At 51.1% G+C, this 19534-nt stretch overlaps 4 protein-coding genes across 5 annotated transcripts; 2 read left to right on the top strand and 2 right to left on the bottom strand.

The window, feature by feature from the left end:
- Positions 1 to 1076: 1076 nt before the first annotated feature.
- LOC100907654 (uncharacterized) lies at positions 1077 to 4214 on the bottom strand. Its single transcript, XM_003741649.2, has 2 exons — positions 3515 to 4214; positions 1077 to 1305 (listed from the first exon to the last, which is right to left on the bottom strand). Exons 1-2 carry the CDS (start codon positions 3680 to 3682, stop codon positions 1093 to 1095), a joined length of 381 nt encoding a protein of 126 aa, XP_003741697.1. The 5' UTR covers positions 3683 to 4214; the 3' UTR covers positions 1077 to 1092.
- A 3725-nt stretch (positions 4215 to 7939) lies between these two features.
- Positions 7940 to 13314, top strand: LOC100900921 (microtubule-associated protein futsch). The gene is made up of 6 exons (XM_029110998.1): positions 7940 to 7991; positions 8388 to 8477; positions 8609 to 8849; positions 8974 to 9275; positions 9531 to 13125; positions 13264 to 13314. Exons 2-6 carry the CDS (start codon positions 8392 to 8394, stop codon positions 13312 to 13314), a joined length of 4275 nt encoding a protein of 1424 aa, XP_028966831.1. The 5' UTR covers positions 7940 to 7991; positions 8388 to 8391.
- A 587-nt stretch (positions 13315 to 13901) lies between these two features.
- LOC100907792 (threonylcarbamoyladenosine tRNA methylthiotransferase) lies at positions 13902 to 16075 on the bottom strand. Its single transcript, XM_003741650.2, has 5 exons — positions 15836 to 16075; positions 15450 to 15674; positions 15179 to 15318; positions 14842 to 15073; positions 13902 to 14740 (listed from the first exon to the last, which is right to left on the bottom strand). Exons 1-5 carry the CDS (start codon positions 16005 to 16007, stop codon positions 13944 to 13946), a joined length of 1566 nt encoding a protein of 521 aa, XP_003741698.1. The 5' UTR covers positions 16008 to 16075; the 3' UTR covers positions 13902 to 13943.
- A 1243-nt stretch (positions 16076 to 17318) lies between these two features.
- On the top strand, positions 17319 to 19497 carry LOC100907933 (motile sperm domain-containing protein 1). Of its 2 annotated transcripts, XM_003741651.2 has the most exons (3): positions 17319 to 17555; positions 18407 to 18547; positions 18649 to 19497. In XM_003741651.2, the coding sequence occupies exons 1-3, from the start codon at positions 17553 to 17555 to the stop codon at positions 19249 to 19251; spliced, it is 747 nt and encodes a 248-aa protein (XP_003741699.1). In that variant the 5' UTR covers positions 17319 to 17552; the 3' UTR covers positions 19252 to 19497. The 2 variants fall into 2 exon arrangements, with proteins under 2 accessions (XP_003741699.1, XP_018494397.1); XM_018638881.1 differs by lacking the exon at positions 17319 to 17555 and having other exon boundaries at positions 18250 to 18547.
- The last annotated feature ends 37 nt before the right edge of the window (positions 19498 to 19534 follow it).

Genomic DNA, 19534 nt, shown 5'->3' on the forward strand with positions numbered 1-19534 from the left:
CTTTTCAGACAGACACCATTACCGACCAGCGCAGGAAAAATTTCGAACGGCCAACGATTCCGCTTTTGCTCGAGATCGACGAGAGATAGCCATCGATGCACGCAGTCCCGAAATGGTCACTCGAACTCCCTGATGTTTCCGATTCGACACTACCGATCCCCATCATCGTTCAGGTATATTTTTCAGGATTACTCATCCGAGAATCGTTCGAGCCGTTCAGGCTCCACATGAAGAACGAAGCCTGAACCTATCCACTCCTCCGGGACTTGACTCGTCAGAAAGCGTCGGATCGGCCATTGTCGAATCATTTAGTGAGGAATGAGGATTCATGAGCGTCATGCATTCGTTCTGAAGAGATCGATCTCCCTTGACGTTGATAAACGCGACATAATAAATTCACCTTTGGAGAAGACCACCCACTTGGTCTGGAGCGTTCGAAATTATTCAATTCATTTTTCTTCCTAGCATCATAAGATCTTCGGTGAGAGAATCTCATTGAATTCGGCGCGGTCAGCCGGCCGTGTGCGCATAGTTTTGGCGACGCGACGCCACCGTGTTTGTCGCACACATGGGACTACACGTTGGGCGGCTGGCCTACGGCCGTCGAGTTCCTGATCGAAGAAGGAATGTTGCGGGAGATGACCTCAGTAGTGAAGAGAATGAGTGAGCGACAATCATTTTATAAAAGGAGAATGTCCGGACGAGCTCATGAGAACTTAGACTTGACTGGAATGACTAACAAGAGCCCGAGTTCGACTCGATCGGAATGACTAAGAGCTCGAGTTCGACTCGATTTAGACCTTTGTATCCGACACGGAAATCTGTGAGACGGTCGAGGTTCAGGTTAGGGATAAGCTCGAGTGGTCGCTCATGCGCCGCGTAGGTCCGCGTAGCATCTCGCCTCGTTGAATGCGACTTTCGAAATTCGAGCGATATCAGGCTCGACGGCGTTTATTTGTAAAGCTCTTCTCCAGATGACGAGTGGCTCCGAGAAAAAATCAATTTCCCATTCAGAAGTAACAATCTCCGGACGATTTGATGCTACAGTTCGCGAAACGGAATACGAGCACCAGGAGTCTTACGCAGATAACGCTAAGCATGTTTTTTATTCTGTTCTGTGCAGGCATCTAACTCTTGCTGCTTGGATCGCAGTGTTTCTTCAAGAATAACTTTCTCTTTTTCACAGGTGTTGTATTTTTCCACTGACGATTCAAGTTTTTTCGACGCATCCTGGGAAACCGATCGGAGCTCTTTGTATTGCCGTTGAAGAGTCTCCTTCTTATCAACGAACAGATGGAATTTTTCCTGGAAACAGGGACGTTTATTGTTATCAAGATCTCAGAGAAGATCTTCTATTCTTCTGTAGTCTGCCTTTCTTGATATAGCTCTACTCAATTTGTTCTTTGATTTCGGATGAGAGCCCGGAAGGCACTCGGCCGCACGACAGCGTTTTTTCTGACCATCTACCCTGAATCGATAATCGGGAGGGGAGCCTCTTATCCTGCAGGGGGTTTGTTCAAGGATCGCCTTGGATCGACACGAGTCGCGCTTGGTAACACTGCTGGCGCCCTCTGTGGAGGCTGGCGAAGGAGCGACGGAGCTGTCTACCCTACGGGAGGTTCTTTCAGAAATCTGACACCGGATCGATTGAACAGGTGATTCGTTCATAGAATCTATCGGGTTCAGCCTTTTCTCCGTCAAATCCAAAGATCGAATATCCTCCCAGCGACACAAAAATGTGTACCGGCAAATCGATGACAAAGTCAGGGAGGGGGAACATAGTTTTCATCGGAGTTCGGAGTCAATGCGCGACGAGCGTTCCAACGATAGCAAGCCGCCACTGTCGATATGTCTCAACTGACGAGATGAACGTTTTCCTAAGTCATGTCTCTGGGATGATGCCACCAAATGCAGAGTTTCCCTTGCGGGAGCGGACAAGCCTCCGTGTCTCCTGAGCGAGATATGAATAAATCAATGAGCAGGGGGAGGGGCTTTTTTGGAAAAACTTCATTATTAGGGTGCGTCACTTCATGCTTTAAAAAACCCAAAAAATGCATGCAGATATGCACTGAAAACGGGCAAAATATGCAGACAAAATGGGGAAATATGCACTGAAGAAATCGATCATTGGGCATTGGAAGAGTCGTAATTCTGACGTTCAACAACAATGCATTGTGAATTATATTCTGAAGGAGCTCGAATTATGGGTTGCAGAATATTACGAGGTGCATTTTCAGGTTTTCAAACGAGAAGCCCTGTCGGCGGTCGCTGAGAATGTACTTTAGACGGGAAAAACTTCTTTCGACGTCCACAGAAGTTATGGGAGCGAATTTCAAGGAGCAAATTTCTGAGGGCTCCAAAGCATCTGGAACCCGTGCAGATGACGTTTCTCTTAGGACTTCCGCAACGGCCTAATGACTGAGGCCTTCGTTTCGAGACACGACGAAATCGCATTTTTCGCGAATACCTTTCCCGATCGAGCCCGGCATCAATCAGAGACTCCGCCGCTCCCTCCTCCATTTAACACGAGCTTCTCTCTAGGCGAATTCGAGGAAACATTATCGTCTCGACTCTCGAAACACTGAGCTTTCGACCGAAAATCGGAGATAGTCGTAGTTATGCCTCGGACCGCTGGATATTACGGAGATTCCCTGGCAATATATCTGATAACATGCCTTTTGGAGGGGAAAACCTCGAAATATGCATTTTGCTCGAAAAACCGTCGAAATATGCATTTTCATGAAACATATGCAAAATGCATGAAGTGACGCACTCTATTCATTATAGATGAGAACAAATAATCCAATACGACGAAGTCGGAAGTCCCGGAGGCAAACTTCGATTGCAAATACGAGCTGAGGGTTTTGCTCAGACAGGAAAGAGATTCCGAATCCCATTCTATCTCACAGCCAGCAATGATAGAGGGATCCGTTGCTAAGTCTAGATTGAAGGTAAGGACCGCCGAACCTGAGCTTCAGATAAGATTTTCCTCTTTGCAGAGTTAGCTGGAATCAGGCATCATGCAACGGTACAATATGCCTTCGTCGGGAAGATGGGGTTCAGGTCACAGCTCCTCTCCGTCTGATTCGTAGAGTCTCATCCTCCCGTCGAAATCCATCCGAAATCTCCCCCTCCGAAGACAATCGTGCTGACGCTGCCGCCTCCTCACATAATTCTGTACTCATTTCTCGGTTCCCAGAAGTCGTCTATCCCTTCGCCTCCCTTGTTGGGTGAAGCGTTCCAGGAAAGTTTCCGGGGCATCAGGAAGGATCAGAGAGCCTTCCTCACTATCACACTGGAGACCAGACATTCGGTCAAATAAGAGATCACCGCCATGTAACTGCAGGCACTCCCGCAGGGCATGAGCCGGTTCCCGCCGAGCGCCGCGTCGCGCAATGAGCTCATTGCTCGAGAGTAGGATTCCGGGAGCGAAGTGTTGACAGTCCCCTTCATGTACCACGCGTGTCATGCAAAGAACTTTTGCAGTCGAGAGGTAAATCGTGATATCACCTACCTGGAGTTCTCGATAGCGTTCTTCGAGTGCGTGGTTTTCGCTGATCAGATGCCAGTAGATGACAATACCAATGCAGGCGCATATCGCGAGTCCCGCGATAGCGATCGGGGGTATTCGAGGCGCGCTCCGGGGAGTCGAGTATCGACTACTCTTTGGTAAGTGCAGCATGATTTTTCAGGCGAAGACTCGCCGATCGGGGAGGCTGGAAGACTTCAGCTGATGGACGCTCAAGACCTGAGGCTCAGATCGATTGCACGGAGTAGCCGAGATCGGACGACGGCGGCATGAACAATAACAAGCACGCTGATTTGCGCTTTCGGGATTTGCCGGAGGAACAATGTGAAGTCACGAGAATCGCGTGGGAATCTCGGACTTCTGGGCGTGGAATACGAGTGAATCGATCGGCGTCGGCTCGCTCAAGAGACGAAGTCCACTCGGTTTGGCCATGGACCATTCAGGGGAGGAAGGGTCTTTCCCTGTCGCTGTAAGTCAGCACGGTTCTCTGACAGTCCGACTGTCAACTTGGGAGGAAGGCATTCGATACTCCCCGCGGGACTCTGCCGTATCTCTCTCTGCTCGACCCGTACACTTGACGTCGAGTCAAGAGCATCCACTGTGCCTTTCCTCAGCAGACTCACAAAAATTTCCGGTCTGTTGTCGGAGTGCCTCGTAATATGAATGATGAAGTTCTTGCGTCGAGCGGTTTGTTTTGTCTCAAAAAATAACAAACTTGCCGTCTGCTAATCATCTGTTGTCGGATGAGCTCTGCTGTCGTTGTGGTGCCATCCAAATCTCAAGCACCATCGACTTGTACGGCGGTGAGGCATATACCTCGGCCTCATGAGGGGGGCATGGAGCCGTGCTGTCGGTGCCGGCAGGATCGAACTTCGCAGAAATGGAATCTTGGGCCAGGAGGAGAATCAGGAGGATTCAATGACATCGATGATCTTTGCTGATTACAGTTGAATCAGGCGGTCTCCTAAGGAACGTTTCGATTCGCACAGGAACCAAAAAAAGCGTAAGCTCCCTCTGCTGACACCTTCCACAATAAGGATCATATTGGAAGCAAATGACTGTCGCAATTGGGTTGCGGAAGCCCGGAATCAGCCTCCTGGGGAGATCCTTTGCTCGATACGGTCGGAAGACCCGCGGTCCGCCCAGGAAAATTCGCGAGTCCGTATCCCTCCGGTGCAGATGTGCCGATTCGAGCCCTTTGAGACCGTTGATGGAAGCATGAAAGCGTTGACAGTCAATTTGGCTCTACGAGATATCGTCGAACCACGTGCCCGTACAGCTGTGGCGACATGATTGAGTAAAGCCCAAACATTTGTTTAGGAATGACGATACGTGGAGAAACTCGTAAATCTAGCGGAAAGCATGCGTCTTAGTATATCTTGACCGCACGTAGGTGTGGGGGCATCGATTGGAGAGACTTTGAAGTCTGTTCGGTGAAGGAAAGCGCCAGATCGGTGACAGACGGACGTAGCGGTTTCATCCTGTTGGAGGAAAGGGGTATCTGTTTCCGTCGTGAGAGTTCTCATTCCGCCAAACGGAACATATCAGCGAGTTCGGGGCGAGCGACGTCGCTACCCCTCCAGGCCTCCAGGCCTCTTCCTAGGCTGTCGAAATGCCAACCGTTCTTGGCTCCAGGAGGGACTTTCCGTGATTTCATGCCTTCTACTGGCCCGATCACGAGAGGGCTTTGGTTGTACGCCCGGCTCGACCGCCTCCTGCGGGAATTCGGTCGGCCATGGTCAAGCGAATAAACCGCGGCAACAGCTACTCGGAGAGAATTCGGATACAACTGCGCCATTGCGTAGCGCGTCGTAGACGGGGTACTGAGAGTGCCGTCTCTCGCCGACAGAGAGTTCCCTCCTGGGGGGGGAGGGCAAATTCTGATCGTCCAATCGAATAGAGAACCGCGGGAAAGAACACGGATTTCGCGTTTTTTTCCCGAAGACGATTCCAGGGGGTTGGGTGAGAATCGTGAGAAACTGTCGAGTTTCAATTCACGAATGAGCTTCGTCGTAAGGATTCCTCTTATGATGCCACAGCTTGGCTTCGGGAAAATACGAAACTGAATTTCGGTTAAATCGCCGATGCCGTCGTGGTCGTCTCGCTGCGGCCCGTGAAGCTTTCGGACGTGGATGCACGTCAGGTTCCCCCCGCACCTCAGCGAACCTAGCTTTGACCACTCCTCGACAGCCATCGCTTTCTCTCTATTGCAGCATATAATTCTACCTCCATATGCGTCACACCTCTAATTACAAGCACCCGCCGGCAGCCCAGCAGGTCGAGCGTGAATAATTCGAATCGCATTTCACCCCAGTCCTCTAAATACCTAACGAGGAGGATCAAGGACGGATGCGGATGCAATATGTGGATAGTTTACGAATCAGGAGGCTGAGGGGCTAGGCTTCCAGCTCTGCCCACTTTGGAATCTCCTCCGTGAACGATCCTGCGAGTCAGACATCCGTTCGTCCCTGATAATGTCCAATCCCCAGATTGAATCCTTAGGTCTGTGATCAGAACTAGCTAGTGAAGAACGGGGAAATATCAGGTGATTCCAAATCATTCCTTATCAGCAGCATCCTGTGTCTGCTGTCTTTCGTGCAGGATCGTTCCAAACCCATTCTTCAGCAAGGCCGGATTCGGATTAGACGTCGTAAGATTTGCCCATCTCATGCACATTTGAGAATGAGAAGGTTTGCTATATTCACTTTTTCAGCAGAACTCGGCAAGCGACTTATTCTCTAGGGTACCTCTCAGCATCAGTGGCGCCCTCCGTGGCAGCTGAAGGAGCTAGACAGGGGAAAGAGGGCCTTTCCCTGGAAATGTCGTTCTGTGAGGCACAATAATTCCTGATTTCACAGGCAGTACAACATCCCCATCCGAAAGGTACATATGGAGGACTTCCGCTGACGGAGCCGTCTTATCTGGGATAGATTCCTCGACGGGAGGCATCCGGATCAGTGGAAATTTCGACGCGAACCAAGTCTCTCGCCGGGACGTGATTCTGCTGACGAGGCCTCGCGTATATATATGTTGAAGAGCCTCAATAATATTGGTGGTCCGGACTCTATACATACACGCTGACAACCTATGATTTCACCGCGACCTCGTGTACGTTCATCGACAGGCCATAGAGCTGAAATTGACCACCCTTTTGCTATATCGCCATCTCAAGCATTGAATAAATAATGCTCAGACTCACCACGACTTCCGCATATAAGCAAGATATGCGGTGGCTTCTATATAAATTGGGGGAGCTCCGGGAGAATATGGGCACACACATCCTGGCCTTTGCGGAGCCTCTTCACGCGAGAAATCGTGCTCCCCGGGTTCCCTCGGCATTAGGCGGCCGAAAAATCTAACGCCGATACTGTGATTGCGGGTGCTATGCTGTCTTCAAGCCCTGCTCGCCAAGTGTACCCCCAGCATTGTGTTTTCTGAATACATCCATTCTCCCTCGTTCGTGCACAATACCGTCGATTCACCGACTGTCGATCAATAAGGTACAGAGGAACACAAGAAAGACTTTTTGGCTCAGCAGAGCGTGAAGGCACGTCCAGGTTCCCGCTGGAATAGGGCTGGTGACGAGATATGAGGAAAGACACATGGGAGGCTCTATCGCGTTTTACGTCGCAAGGCTGGGATCCTCGCACCCGCTGACTCGATTCAATGTTTCCATCTCATCCTCATCTCATCGTCAGTAGACTCTCCATGTAGCGAACAGAAAGTCCTCCTCGAAACATTCCTGCTTCGCGCTGTCTCGTCCGCGATAAAGGCTTGTGTGAGCTCGCAGTTCCCAAGTGGACGATCTCCTCTCTTCAGGACACACACTCAATTCGAGCGGCAGCGACCGGAAGACCCGACGTGATTTCGATTATTCCACACAAATACAAAAGGCTCTTTGGAACCCGCCACTTCCTTCATTTCAGCCGCGGGCTGAACATCCCCCCTTGCCGCGCGGTTCGCTCTGAGGCCAGGCTCCGCTCCATCTGTGAGTTATTATCCGCTTCCGCGGACGACGGGTGAATCCCCAGGACTCGATCCAGACTAGACGAAGACCTTTATTGTGATACACATATTCCAGTATCGTCCGCAGTACTTAATCATTAATTCCGAGCAACGAAGTGTGCGCGACCACCCGTACCCGTTGTTGTTTCGGGCGGGCATGCCTGGCGAAGACCGACCGCGTCACCGATGACCTGCAGTAAACTAGATCGAGCTTATCTCATACTGGAATCTCTCGGCAAGATACCAAGCCGTGATCTCTCCCCACTGCGGAGTTCGCGAGAATGACCACAATCGATTCCGGTCCTGCGAGCCAGGTGGGAGCGGACATTTCCGCTCGGAAGCAGGGGATAGTGATTACCCTCTCCACAAAAGTTTCAGCAGTTTGAAATCCCGCCAACCGTTAACAACAACGGCGAATTTCCTGAAGCACTACAAGTATTCGGATTCTTTCTCATGGGTGAGTTGAGTTCCGTGGTTTGATGCTGGTTGACGAACCTCTCTTAGTCAGTCGGCTCAGCTGGCAGTCTTTTCATCGACGGGGCCGTCGAGTCCGTGAGAAAACCGAGAAGACAGATGCAATGTCGAGGGACTTGACGAGCACATCTCGGAACGCAGAATCGGTCGTTCAGGTTGAACTTGCTTTTATCCTCCCGCCTCAGGTAGTGATCCCAATCGATAACGAGAGGCTTGTTAATTTTCGAGGGTGAAATTATCAGACCCTCATCCCCGCTCTGAATGAGGCAGGTGCTCCATGAGAACTCTCAACTCGATCTAATGCTTACGATCGTCATGTCATTTGCTGACAGATATTCGTATGCCCCATTTGAATTGATGTGAGGTTTCATGATTTCAGTAAGATGCTTTTCGGTAAGCTTCACGTCATCAAACGCGATGGCGGCATGGGATCAGAATATCCCATCACGGAAAAGATCGTCATTGGCAGGTGAATACTCTTCCCGTAAACAATGATCTTATTTCTCGCATGCTGAACGGAGACGGAGCACGTTATCATGTGGTCCCTCCGCATCGAAGGTTCCACGAAAGGAAACTTCAAAATTCCCATTGGTTCCTTAGCCATCCTTCAGTGAACGTCAGGCTCAATGTTGAAAACGTCTCCGAGCGGCAGTGTCGAATCGTCCCTGAAGCCGCAACCAAAACTCTCCACCTTGAGGTACTCGACGCAGTGCACGCGACATCAGTCGGCGGGCAGCGTCTTAATTCGGGCGAGCGTAGGAAGCTCGAGAACGGGGACATAGTTGTCGTGGGGAATCGACGCTTCAAAATCATGTACCCCAAAACAAATTCCGACCGAAAGGTGAGCTCCCCGAGTCCGCACATATATCCTCCGAGTAAAAATAGCATTGGTGCTGAGGTGCTTTCGACTTCATCATCCTCGCGTTCCTCTTCCATCGAGATCAAATAATGTCCCTTTTTTCCAGCAACGGACTCCAGGTCTTGCTGTGTCAAGTTCGCGATCAGCGCAAAAGAAGCGGAAGAGCATTTTCGACTCCACTCCTCCCATACAAGCGAAGACCCCAGGTACTCCTCGGGACGAGGCCAGACCCGATCTGTCCTCCTCTGCAGCGACCGCGTCCACTGAAGGCATGAAAACTCCTCCGAAAGAAATGCAACCGAGAGCATCCCCGAGACAACTGAAGGGCATTCTGAGCGCGAAGAAAAATATTCTTGTCACGCGAACCCCGACTATGTCCCCGAAAGTTGTCCGTTGGGGCAGTCCCAAGTGAGTTTCCATCGTATTCGATCTAGTTCGGGGCCTCGGTCGGGAAATCAGAGCGATTCCGCCTCACGAAACGCTCGATCTGAGCCCCTAGAGCTGGAGTCTCCGAGATCAAGACTCGGCGGGAACCTATGATGAAACGGTCATCATCAACTTGATGATGGTATCATAGATTGTTCCGCCCATCCCTTCCGACCGCTGCAGGGTAACTGGCATTATTAAACTCTGAAATCGCTAATTTTGCATCCCTCTCCCAAGGTACAAATCACCTTCATCCCCTGGGACGAAACCGACCAAAGCGCCTCGGAATAGTACACCAGCTATCGTAACGCGATCCCCTGTCGTGGCTATGAGGAAACGCAGTTTCGGCACATTGGACGAAAAAATCAAGAAACTCGCTGCTCTTCCCGCGCGCCGTAGAAGTTCCACCGGTCCGAGCGCCAAGCCGGACACTTCAATTGTTGACGAAGTGCCCGAAACGCCTGAGACTTCTCACCTCGTGACGGATGAGCTCTCTGCTGTCACAGACACTCCGAAACATGACTTGATCATCGCAACGACCGCCCGTCGATCTTCAGGAGCATCGTCTTCTTCAGAAAAGCAACGAAATTCCGCCAAGATGAGCCTCTCCAGTTCCCGACGATCCGAACCGATAAAGGCACCATCGATTGCAACTCCCAATTCATCGAAGAGGTTTAGCACTTCTAATCTCTCCACGGTTTCGTCCACATCCAGCGCGTCCCGTAGGAGTCGATCCAATCAGAGCTTCAGGGTTTCGCCCATCGCGACCCCAAATGCCGTCGGGCTGAAACGATTGTGTTCTAAATCTCTGAGGGTTTCATCGAGTCGATCGTCGACCTCTTCGACATCTTCTCGCAAGTCCCGGCAAAGTTTCAGGGTCTCTCCTTCCGTTGCGGAAGTTCTCTCTTCGACTATGGCTGCGAGCCCTAATCTTGTAGCGAATGGGACGACTCAGCCTGTCGACTCGTTTGGTAGCCTCAGCGTCTCGGAGGCTGATCTGTCAATGTTCGACGGAACTTTGATAAACGATGCTAATGAGAACTCGACTCTCAAAGAGAGGAGATCCTCCGGATCCTCGTCCAGACAGAGGAATCGTGTCAGTCGCTCTCCGAAAGGTGAATCCCTCATGGAAGTGGATGAGTTCGCAGTAGGTGCTGAAACAGAGCTGGAGACTCCGGTGGGAGAAACTCCCGAAATTCCTCAAGCAGCCGACAATGAAGTCGACGCAGATTCTGCGTCTGTATCCTCCCGAAGGAGCAGTCGACTGTCCAGCGCGTCCTCGGGTAAGGTATCTGAGAACGCCGCCCCCGCGAACGAAGCCGGGACGGCTGCGACCAGCTCTGGGAACCAGGAGAACAAGGAACCGCTCAAAAAAACTTGGGCGGGAGTCTTGAAGCGGAGCATTGCTTCGGGCAGTCCCTTCAAAGTTAACCAGCGCAAGAGCTTCAGACTCAGATCGACGGTCAAGAATAGCGTCGCGAAAACTCTGAAGAAAAATCAGCTCCAGAGAGCGTTGAGCACTGAGATCGTCGCCGCCTTCTCAACGACGGGACACGCGCTTTCACCACAGACCATCTACATCAACAAGAAACTGAATAACGGTTCCACTCTGGAGGCGAAAACGACCCCGAAGCGAAACTCTTCGCTACTAAACAAAACACATGACATCGAATTGGAGATGTTTGTTTCTCCATTCAATACCCCTGACAACTCCGAGGCTCTGGAACGTGCGCGCGACTTTGTGAAGAGGTTGCCTTCAACTCGCAAACCCAAGAATCCGGACGACGACGCTTCTCTATCCGTCTCTCCGGGGGAAACTTCAAAGCCGAGGCGAAGCGGGAGAAGCTCGGGGACTTCCGAGATCGCGAACGAAGTTCCGGCGAGCGACGCTCGTGACACCGTAGAGGAGTGTGGACTGGGAGCGGAACCCGACACGACGAGATCGTCCTCGATCTCTTCGCGAAAGAGCACTAACTTACAGGGCGTCAAAAAACTTCTCGCGACGCCCAAAGAAGTCAAAAGCCCGAGAAATGACCTCGACTGCGACATGAGGGGCCTGAAGAAGATGTTGGCCACTCCGAAGCTCACCCGCTCTCCTGAGAACAATCTGGACACGGATTTCCGTGGGGTGAAGAAACTTCTTAGTACACCGGGGAACGTCTCTTCGCCCAAGAATGAGCTCGATGGCAGCTTCGGGGGAGTCAAGAAGTTGCTTCGAACCCCCAAGGCAGTGGCATCACCCAAGAACGAGCTCGATGGGAACTTCACTGGAGTGAAAAAACTCCTGCGGACCCCGAGGGAAGTTGTTCCGCCCAAAAATGAACTGGACGGAAACTTCACTGGGGTCAGGAAGCTACTGAGAACACCGAAAGAAGTCGTATCCCCTAAGAACGAGCTGGATGCGAACTTCACCGGCGTCCGGAAGATGTTGCGGACACCGAAAGAGATTAAATCGCCTGAAAATAATTTGGATTGTGATTACCGAGGAACAAAAAGGCTATTCAAAACTCCCGAGTGCGCAGAAGAACGCGACGGTCTCGGACCGAACGAGTCCGCCCTCGAAGGGGTTCGAGAGCTCTTGGATTCGGCGACCCCGAAACGGAAACCTCCGTCACCTGTTGAATCGAAAGCCAAGCGTAGGAAGCCTTCAACAGCAACAAAAGAGAGCGAGGATCTCCCGGTGAAGGTCTCTGAGAAGAGTCATCTCGATAACGTCATTCAGGAGGAGGAGTTCACCTCCAGATCACCGATGGCGAGGAGCCGATCAAAACGAGGCGAAAAAATTGAGCTTTTGGAGCCGCTAGCGGAGACTGAACCCACGAAAGCGAAGACGCCGACGAAGAGCGGGTCGAAGAAGACTGCGACGAAGTCGAAAGCGTCGACGCCTGCGAAGAGCAAAACGACGAGGTCTAGAGGCAAGAAGGCCGAACAGCCCGCCGATGCTGAAGAAAGGGTGCGACCGATCGTAGAGAGTTCTTCTGAGCTCGCTACTGAGAGTCAGAACTCCGCGGACGAAACACAGGAGAAGCCAGAGACGAAAACACGGTCTACTCGACGCAAGAAGGTAGAATTCGTTGAGTTGCCTGAAGCGAAAACTCCGACCGGCAGACGGGGCCGGAAGCCTAAGACGACGAAAACTGTGAAACCTCCAGGAGATGAGTCGCTTCCTTCCGAAACTGGACAATCAGAGCCCGAGTCGCAGCACTCCGAGATCGAAACGAATTCGAAACGAGTCCCGAAGAGGAGAACGAAGCGCCAGGCAGCCGAGAAAGGCCCTCAGCATGATGAATCCGAGACAGTTGACGAAGACAAGTCGCCCGCGAAGAGGGCCGTTCGGAGTCGACGGCCGAAGGCTGCTGACATCGAGACATCTCAAGGGACCGAAACACCAGCCGACTCGGCAGCCAAGACACGCCGTAAAGCGACGAAGCCCAAGACCGCCTCGAAAGCTACAGCAGAGGAAGAGAAAACCGAAACGACGATCCTCGATCAGGGCATCGAAGTCGTTGATGAGGAGGAAAGCGCGAACAAGACGAAGCGTCGCGGTCGGAGAGCGGTCACGAAGACTGAAGAAGTGAAGACCGGGGAAACGGTCCAGCCGACCAAACGATCCCGTGTCGTGAAATCACGAGGGAAGAAGCAAGAAGCTGAGGCAGGGGAGGAGACCGCTCCTGAAGCCGCGACCGAGTCTGCCTCTGAATCAGTAGTGGCAGACATCGCTTCGGAAAAGGAAACCAAGAGCAGGAGCAGAAAGCGTAAAGTCCAACCAGATGAGGGGAGTCCCTCGAAGAAAGTCGAGCCGAAGAAGCGCGCCAAGAAAGTCGAGCCTGAGGTGAGTCTAAAAAGATAAGGTTTCTGGATATATTATACGGAATTAGGGCAGATTCGAATTGTTTGAGGTCAATAATAATTCCCTCTCTGCCCGAACCGTCATGCAGTGCACGCTCTAACATCAGGTCCTTTCCGACAGGCACCCCCATCCACCTCATCGACGAGAGTGACGAGAGCACGTCGACGTTGAGCTCGCATCGATGGGATACGACGCAGCGCTTGAGCCTGGCCCGATGTGAACAGGAACGCCTTTACTAACGAGATTACGTAGCTTATCGGTTCCATTGCGCGGGACGTGCTCATTTTCGAGCACTACTTGGTAGATCGAATATTTCAAGAAGAGAGAAACACTCACGATCGGAAATACCATCACCAAATATGAGACGAGCAAGAATTTTGGGGATAGATTAGAAATTAACATGTAGTGGTAGTAAATATGTACCAAACGAAGCTTTCCGGTGTTTTTCTTCTGTGAAACAGCGAGTTCCACGAACCGATTAAAGTCGGATTCGCTCTTGTACTCATTAAAATATCGTTGTGCACTACATTTATTAACTGGACGGGCCGTCGATGCTGGAGAGCGAGCTGACTTGTACCCTCATCTATGAATAAACCTTATCAGTATTTAAGATTAGACGGCTATTTTCATTCGCCTGTTTCTTTATCGGTTATCGGCCCGATATCTTGGATCGACTCCTGAGACAGAGAGACGAACTTCATTTATTAACAAATTGGTTATCATTATCAACGGCTGCCCTCTCCATAAACACTGCATCATGCGATTCCCTGTCGTACCAGTAGCATTGCAAACAACCCTAACTAAGTGTAAATATTGTAAACAGTATTCAGACGGAGAAAGGCCGTGATGACTGCCAGGAGCAGGCAAATAATCGGAACCAACGTCAAACCCCTCGAGGGTTCAAGGATCCTCCCTCTCATGAAATGCTTCCCATATTCTTCTATTCTCACACGAACCGTCGAGCCGAGAAGTCCGGCTCTCTGAGGTACGAGGATTTGTTCGTAGAATTTGTTATGGCCGACGAGGTGGGTTTTGTCGGCGGCTATTTCTGTGACGAGAATATCGTATTCTTTGCCTATTCGATCCTTATACGGCGAGTAGCTATCGAACAATTGTGTGAGCCGCCGAGTCCGGTGCTTCACTATCTCCGTAGGTATTCTCTTCAGTTTCGCCGCCGGCGTCCCTGGCCGCGGGTAGAACTGATTTATATAGAGCGAAGGGAACTCGTACTTCGCACACAGAGACATGGTATCGTCGAAATCTTCCTCGGTCTCCGTGGGGAAACCGCAAATAATGTCGGTGGCGATAGTTATGCCTGGAACGCGATCTCGCAGGAAGTCAACGACCTGACAGAATTGTTCTCGAGTGTATTCTCTGCGCATTTCTTTCAGTACTGGATCACTCCCGCTCTGCACGGGTATGTGGAGGAATGAGTAGACTCGAGGATGAGATAAGATTTCAGCCATGTCTTCGAGGTGATCCATAATGTAAGGTGGATTTGTCATTCCTAGCCGGAGGTAGCAGCCTTCAGGTATAACCTTGACAACTTCTCTCAATAGCTCCGGCAGCGTTAAACCAATGTCTCGACCGTAGGCTCCTGTAATTCAGAATATAATATCGGTCACGACCCAAAGGGCATGGGGGGAGCTTCAAATGATGGGTGTTCGACCTGGGATCGAGAGATCGAGCCGAACCGACCTGTATCTTCGCTCGTCATCCAGATCTCCTTGACTCCTTCTTGGAAGCTCTGCTTGCAGCGTTCCACGATGTCCTCAATGGGATAGCTCCCCAGGTTCCCCCGGGCCATCTTGGTCTTGCAGTAAGTACAGTGGTTCAGACAGCCCGTGTTGATGGCCAGAATTTCGACCAATGGATTCTTCCGGATTTTGGGTAGACTCAGCTTCGCTCCTCCTTGCTTCTTCCCCTTGACCTATCGTGCAAGGGAGGATTTTACTGCTCTCCTGACGTCTTCTGGTATGATTTCGACTTGGGGTCCTATTGTCATGGCTTAAGGTGGGTCATCATGGGTACTTACCGATTTGGCGCCGAGCAATCGCACGGAATTCCCTTTCAAGGTCTCTTCCACGACTTCGACTACTCGGTCGATCTGATGCGTTCCCACGATGCTCAGACCCTGGAGGAATTCGGCCTTCGGCTCAGCTTGAGAAACGCATCCTGCGGGGCGAAACGCATTCTGATGCTTTGATTCGTCTGACGATAGATCCTGAGGAGATGGCTGCCGAACAAGGCGACGACGGAAATCTCGGGGTTTTAGTTTTCTCTTGTGGAAAAATGTCGCCACTCACCGGTCACAACAACTTTTTTATTCTGGCTCAGGGCCGATCTGATAGAATTTTTCAGATGTTCTTCCGAGGGATTCTTGACTGTGCAGCTATTCAGCAACCACAAGGATGCTTCATCCTTGTTCGACACGATAGGGTAGCCAGCAGCTGACAGCATTCCGCCCATGTACTCGGAGTCCGAAGAGTTGTGCGAGCAACCCCAGGTTTTGACATAGATTTTCTGATGACCTGTGGAGAGATCTCTGTTGCACTATCAATGAAGCTTCAGGTGAGAGCAGTGGCGTTGGAAGGAATTATCTCAATGACGATTCGACATGGTAGCCCCTCCCTCGATGAAGGTTTTCCATACCAACGCCAGTGAAACGGGATTCCTGGGGAAGAAGTCTTACCTGGCACAAAACTGTCTCCGTGAAATTCCTCCTTGTCTTTGGTCGGAGCTTTACGGATTATTTTCGGGACGACTTGACCGCGGGGCTCAGGGCGAGGGAAATTCCCGAAATCCAGATCTTCGATATCATCGACGCAGCGATCGCCGCTGGCGCCATTCTGCGCTTGCACCATGCTCTCGAATGGCTGACAGAGAAGAAAACTTCAGCAAAGAGGTTCGGGGCTCATAGCAATCGCGGAGTGTTCCAGTCTGGGGACATCGCGTGTGTTTGTTTACAAACTCACTCAGTGCCGTTCGCGCGGTCTGGAACCGTTCGCGAAAGAGTGCTCCGACAGTATCTGATCGAGAATATTGGAAGTGCGAGGACGTCTCGAGGAGACAGGTTGCGATACTGGAAGCTCGTGGTGCTCTCGACGCTCGCGGGATCAGGGGGCTCCTTCGATTCCGAAGAGCCATCAGCCATCACATACGACACATCTCCCCCATGCGTTCATTCATCGAGCTCTTCTGGCAGCTGCTGCCTTTGGCATACCTCTCCTCTCGAGCCGGATGGCGGTATTCTTGCCGAAGGATGCCAAAAAGGGTATATGGAAGTATGGTCCACCCACTCATCAATAGGTTCTGAGACGCCTCGCATTCGAGGAGGTTCCGACGAGGAAGATTCCCCCTCTCGAATGATACCTGACTGACTGAGCTTCTCCTGTACGTAACGCCTCGCGTTCCGACAGGAAACGCCCCCCTCTGGGGGTTTCATATCGTGGTATGAAACATGAAAATCAGTATGTCAGAGAGAACCGTGGATTAGATGAGATTGAGGAAAACGTCTCGCCAAGCAGTGATCAGACGTCATCGTTCAAGGAAGCAGGAAGGAGCCCCTAAAAGCATACCACAAGCTGGCGCAGGTGCGGCGCACGGGGTTTCCATCACTAAGCAGGTTCCGGAAAGAGACAGGACGCGGAGCCTGACCAGGGGTGCGACGAAAGTACTGCTCGCGATTTTTGTGCTCCAGTGTGAGATCAGACCGGCCATGGATCCTCGCCATAAATGAGGCCCTTGGACTTACTTCCTCGATCATACTTCCTCTACTTGTGGAGTCCGCTTCCAGGTGAGCAGCTGTGACAATTCCGGAATGGAAAGTCGGGAATGTATTTTGCATTCCTCCCAGACTCCCAGATACGGCTCCGGTCCGCTGCAAGGTCCCGGGAATCGGCGATAATGATTCGTATCGGCTGAATGAGTGAGCCTCACCGTCCGGAGGCGTTCTATGTTTGTTCTATGCTTTCCCTTGACGTTGATTTTCCGCGAGGGAATGGAGTCTCATTTCCGTTCTCCCCCGTCTGGATTAAATTAAGAAGATTCGCGGTGGAACTCTCTGACAACATGCTTCGAAGGATGCTTCTCACGCAGAGATCAGCGTCATCATCGATCTCTATTTACTCGTCTGCTAGACGACATCTCCTGCGTTCCTGAGCGTTTCGAAGTCCACTCTCCACTTATTCACCACAACTGATACGTTCGAAGTGCGTACCAGTATGGGTGCATTTAACTGCTCGCAAGTTTGATGTGATTCGATGGTTCGAGCTCTCTGGTCATCCTCGGTCAGCCCTACGGCGTAGAATCGAAACTAAAACCGAGAGGAGAAACTTTTGCTCTACTCAAAGAAGAAACTGCGTTTGTTTGCTCCTCCGATGAACTCCTTGTGACGCAAGCAATCTATTATGGTGAGTTACCTCCAGTATATTCAAAACTCAAGGTTCCCCGGCATCTTGACCGCAGAGTATTCCTGATTGCCACTCATCGATGGTGAATCTAGAAAGTTTCCTTATCACTCGAGCAATTTAATGAGAGTGATTTTGAGCGAGTGTACTCCTGTGGACATGAAGCGCTTCGCGTCGGCGAGAACTCAGTCTCTTGTGAATTTCATTGTTTCTTGTGCAAGGACGCTGCGACTCAACGTGGGACCCGAGGCTCTGGTGAAGATATTAGCAGTTGCTTCCGCCAACAAGCCTTGATGACACTGGATGAGTTCATTAGGAGCAACATATAAGAAAACATACATATGTCTTCTCCGCATCGCAGCTCATGCGATTTTCGGGGACATCGGCATCACATCTCGAATCCTCGAAGTTCCCACGTTGAGCTTCCATCGCCTTCTGCTCAGAAAGGGAGTCCAACCCCTACATCGTTAGGAATCATGCGCTGCTACGAGCCATGTTCTCTTTTGGGCTGAAAGACATCCTTCCGAGAGCCCCTAGCGTCTCGAAAACACCCGAGCGAGCCGCGCCCACCCACGACAGACTCCGGAACCTCGATCACCAACCCATTGGCTCGGAAGCACCGACCCCTATATCCTAGCGTCGGCGTCGATGGAGCTACTCATGAAATTCGCTCAAATCATTCTCTGAACGACGCCGCTGGACTGTGGGTGCATCCAGAAAGAGTTTCGATGGAGTCACCATGTTCTGAGAGAAAGAAATGATTGAGCCCGGATGGCGAAGGATGCTATCGAACCATCGTGTAGCCTCGTATGATTCAAATATCCTTGATTCGAGCTCCTGGCGTTTCATTTCAGACCGTCGGTTTGGGATCATCATCGACGGCCGAACTCCCGGATCACCTAGGCATTCCAGGTGCCGTCCCCCAGAAGAGAGTTTCATTCCGAAATAGATCTTCCAAGACAATGAGTCTCAGATCAGCAAGCTCGGCCCAGTCCGTAAGTATCACGAATCACGAGATCGACGTGGGGGTTCTCCGGACTTGCACCAGACTGCCCGGGAAAAAGTCCTCCTTTTAAGTTCCCTGCATTGCTTCCAGCAACTCGCCTTGTTCCTGAACTGCCAAGAAGTTACATTCGTCGCCAATGACCTGTCCACTTACAAACAATTCATCACGATCTTCAATCCGTACAGTTTCAGTGTTCGCTTCAAAGCGTTCTGCACATCTCCCCAAAAATACGAGTTATCTCTGGCGGGCGGCACGGTTCCTGCTATGAACAGTATTGATATCGTGGTAAAATTGAAAGACTCGAGCAATGTGGGCTCGGTGGATAAGTTCCGCTTCAAGATATCGGAGCCATCGAATCCCAATAATATATTGGGCGAGCGAGAACTTGATGTGATCCTACTGGCCGATAAGCCAACTTCGCACGAGATCCCGTCGGGAGAGAGCTTCCGGCCTCAGAGAGCAACGTCGCGTCCACGCGCAGTGATTCCCAACGAAAGCCAGGATTCCGAGCCGAAAGCGAACGTCTTCGTCATACTACTAGGCGTGTCCTGCTTGCTCAGTCTGTGCCTGCCAACAAGCGGAGAAGCTACGGAGTCGTCGATAGCTCAATACGTCACTCTCACTGTGAACCAAAAACTCATCGCTGCCTTCGTACTAGGGATGGTGACGATGGTGGTATTTAGAACAAAGTAGGTAGGCCGTGGTAGCGCCCCCGTGTACAAATCTCCGGTGCCTTTTGACACGCTCCTAGATTGTTATGTGATTACGAAGTTTTGTGAACGATTTGTGATGCGCGTTCTCAGAGAATCGATTTTGGAGGTTGAAATGAGAGCGAGCATGATTAAGAGTACGCGAGATCACATCTCTCATCTGTAAATGTTATCCACCTGGAAGCTGTAAGTTTAAATAAAACGATCATAGACGTTTTATACGAGCCTACGGTTTCGATACTTCATATTCTAGTCTGGTCGACCTC

The sequence above is a fragment of the Galendromus occidentalis genome, unplaced genomic scaffold (assembly GCF_000255335.2).
Source record: "Galendromus occidentalis unplaced genomic scaffold, Mocc_1.1 scf7180000077191, whole genome shotgun sequence".
Lineage (NCBI taxonomy): Eukaryota > Metazoa > Arthropoda > Arachnida > Mesostigmata > Phytoseiidae > Galendromus > Galendromus occidentalis.

Excerpts from the sequence above, each read along its gene's own strand:
- LOC100900921 (XM_029110998.1), top strand. The coding sequence starts at position 8,392 with ATGCTTTTCGGTAAGCTTCACGTCATCAAACGCGATGGCGGCATGGGA. Across the intron at positions 8,850-8,973 it reads AAACAAATTCCGACCGAAAG|CAACGGACTCCAGGTCTTGC; the intron begins GTGAGCTCCCCG and ends CCTTTTTTCCAG. Across the intron at positions 9,276-9,530 it reads GTCCGTTGGGGCAGTCCCAA|GTACAAATCACCTTCATCCC; the intron begins GTGAGTTTCCAT and ends CCCTCTCCCAAG.
- LOC100907792 (XM_003741650.2), bottom strand. The coding sequence starts at position 16,007 with ATGGTGCAAGCGCAGAATGGCGCCAGCGGCGATCGCTGCGTCGATGAT. Across the intron at positions 15,675-15,835 it reads CGGAGACAGTTTTGTGCCAG|GTCATCAGAAAATCTATGTC; the intron begins GTAAGACTTCTT and ends ATCTCTCCACAG. Across the intron at positions 14,741-14,841 it reads GATGACGAGCGAAGATACAG|GAGCCTACGGTCGAGACATT; the intron begins GTCGGTTCGGCT and ends TCTGAATTACAG.
- LOC100907654 (XM_003741649.2), bottom strand. The coding sequence starts at position 3,682 with ATGCTGCACTTACCAAAGAGTAGTCGATACTCGACTCCCCGGAGCGCG. Across the intron at positions 1,306-3,514 it reads AACGCTATCGAGAACTCCAG|GAAAAATTCCATCTGTTCGT; the intron begins GTAGGTGATATC and ends CCCTGTTTCCAG.
- LOC100907933 (XM_018638881.1), top strand. The coding sequence starts at position 18,362 with ATGATTCAAATATCCTTGATTCGAGCTCCTGGCGTTTCATTTCAGACC. Across the intron at positions 18,548-18,648 it reads CAGCAAGCTCGGCCCAGTCC|CAACTCGCCTTGTTCCTGAA; the intron begins GTAAGTATCACG and ends CATTGCTTCCAG.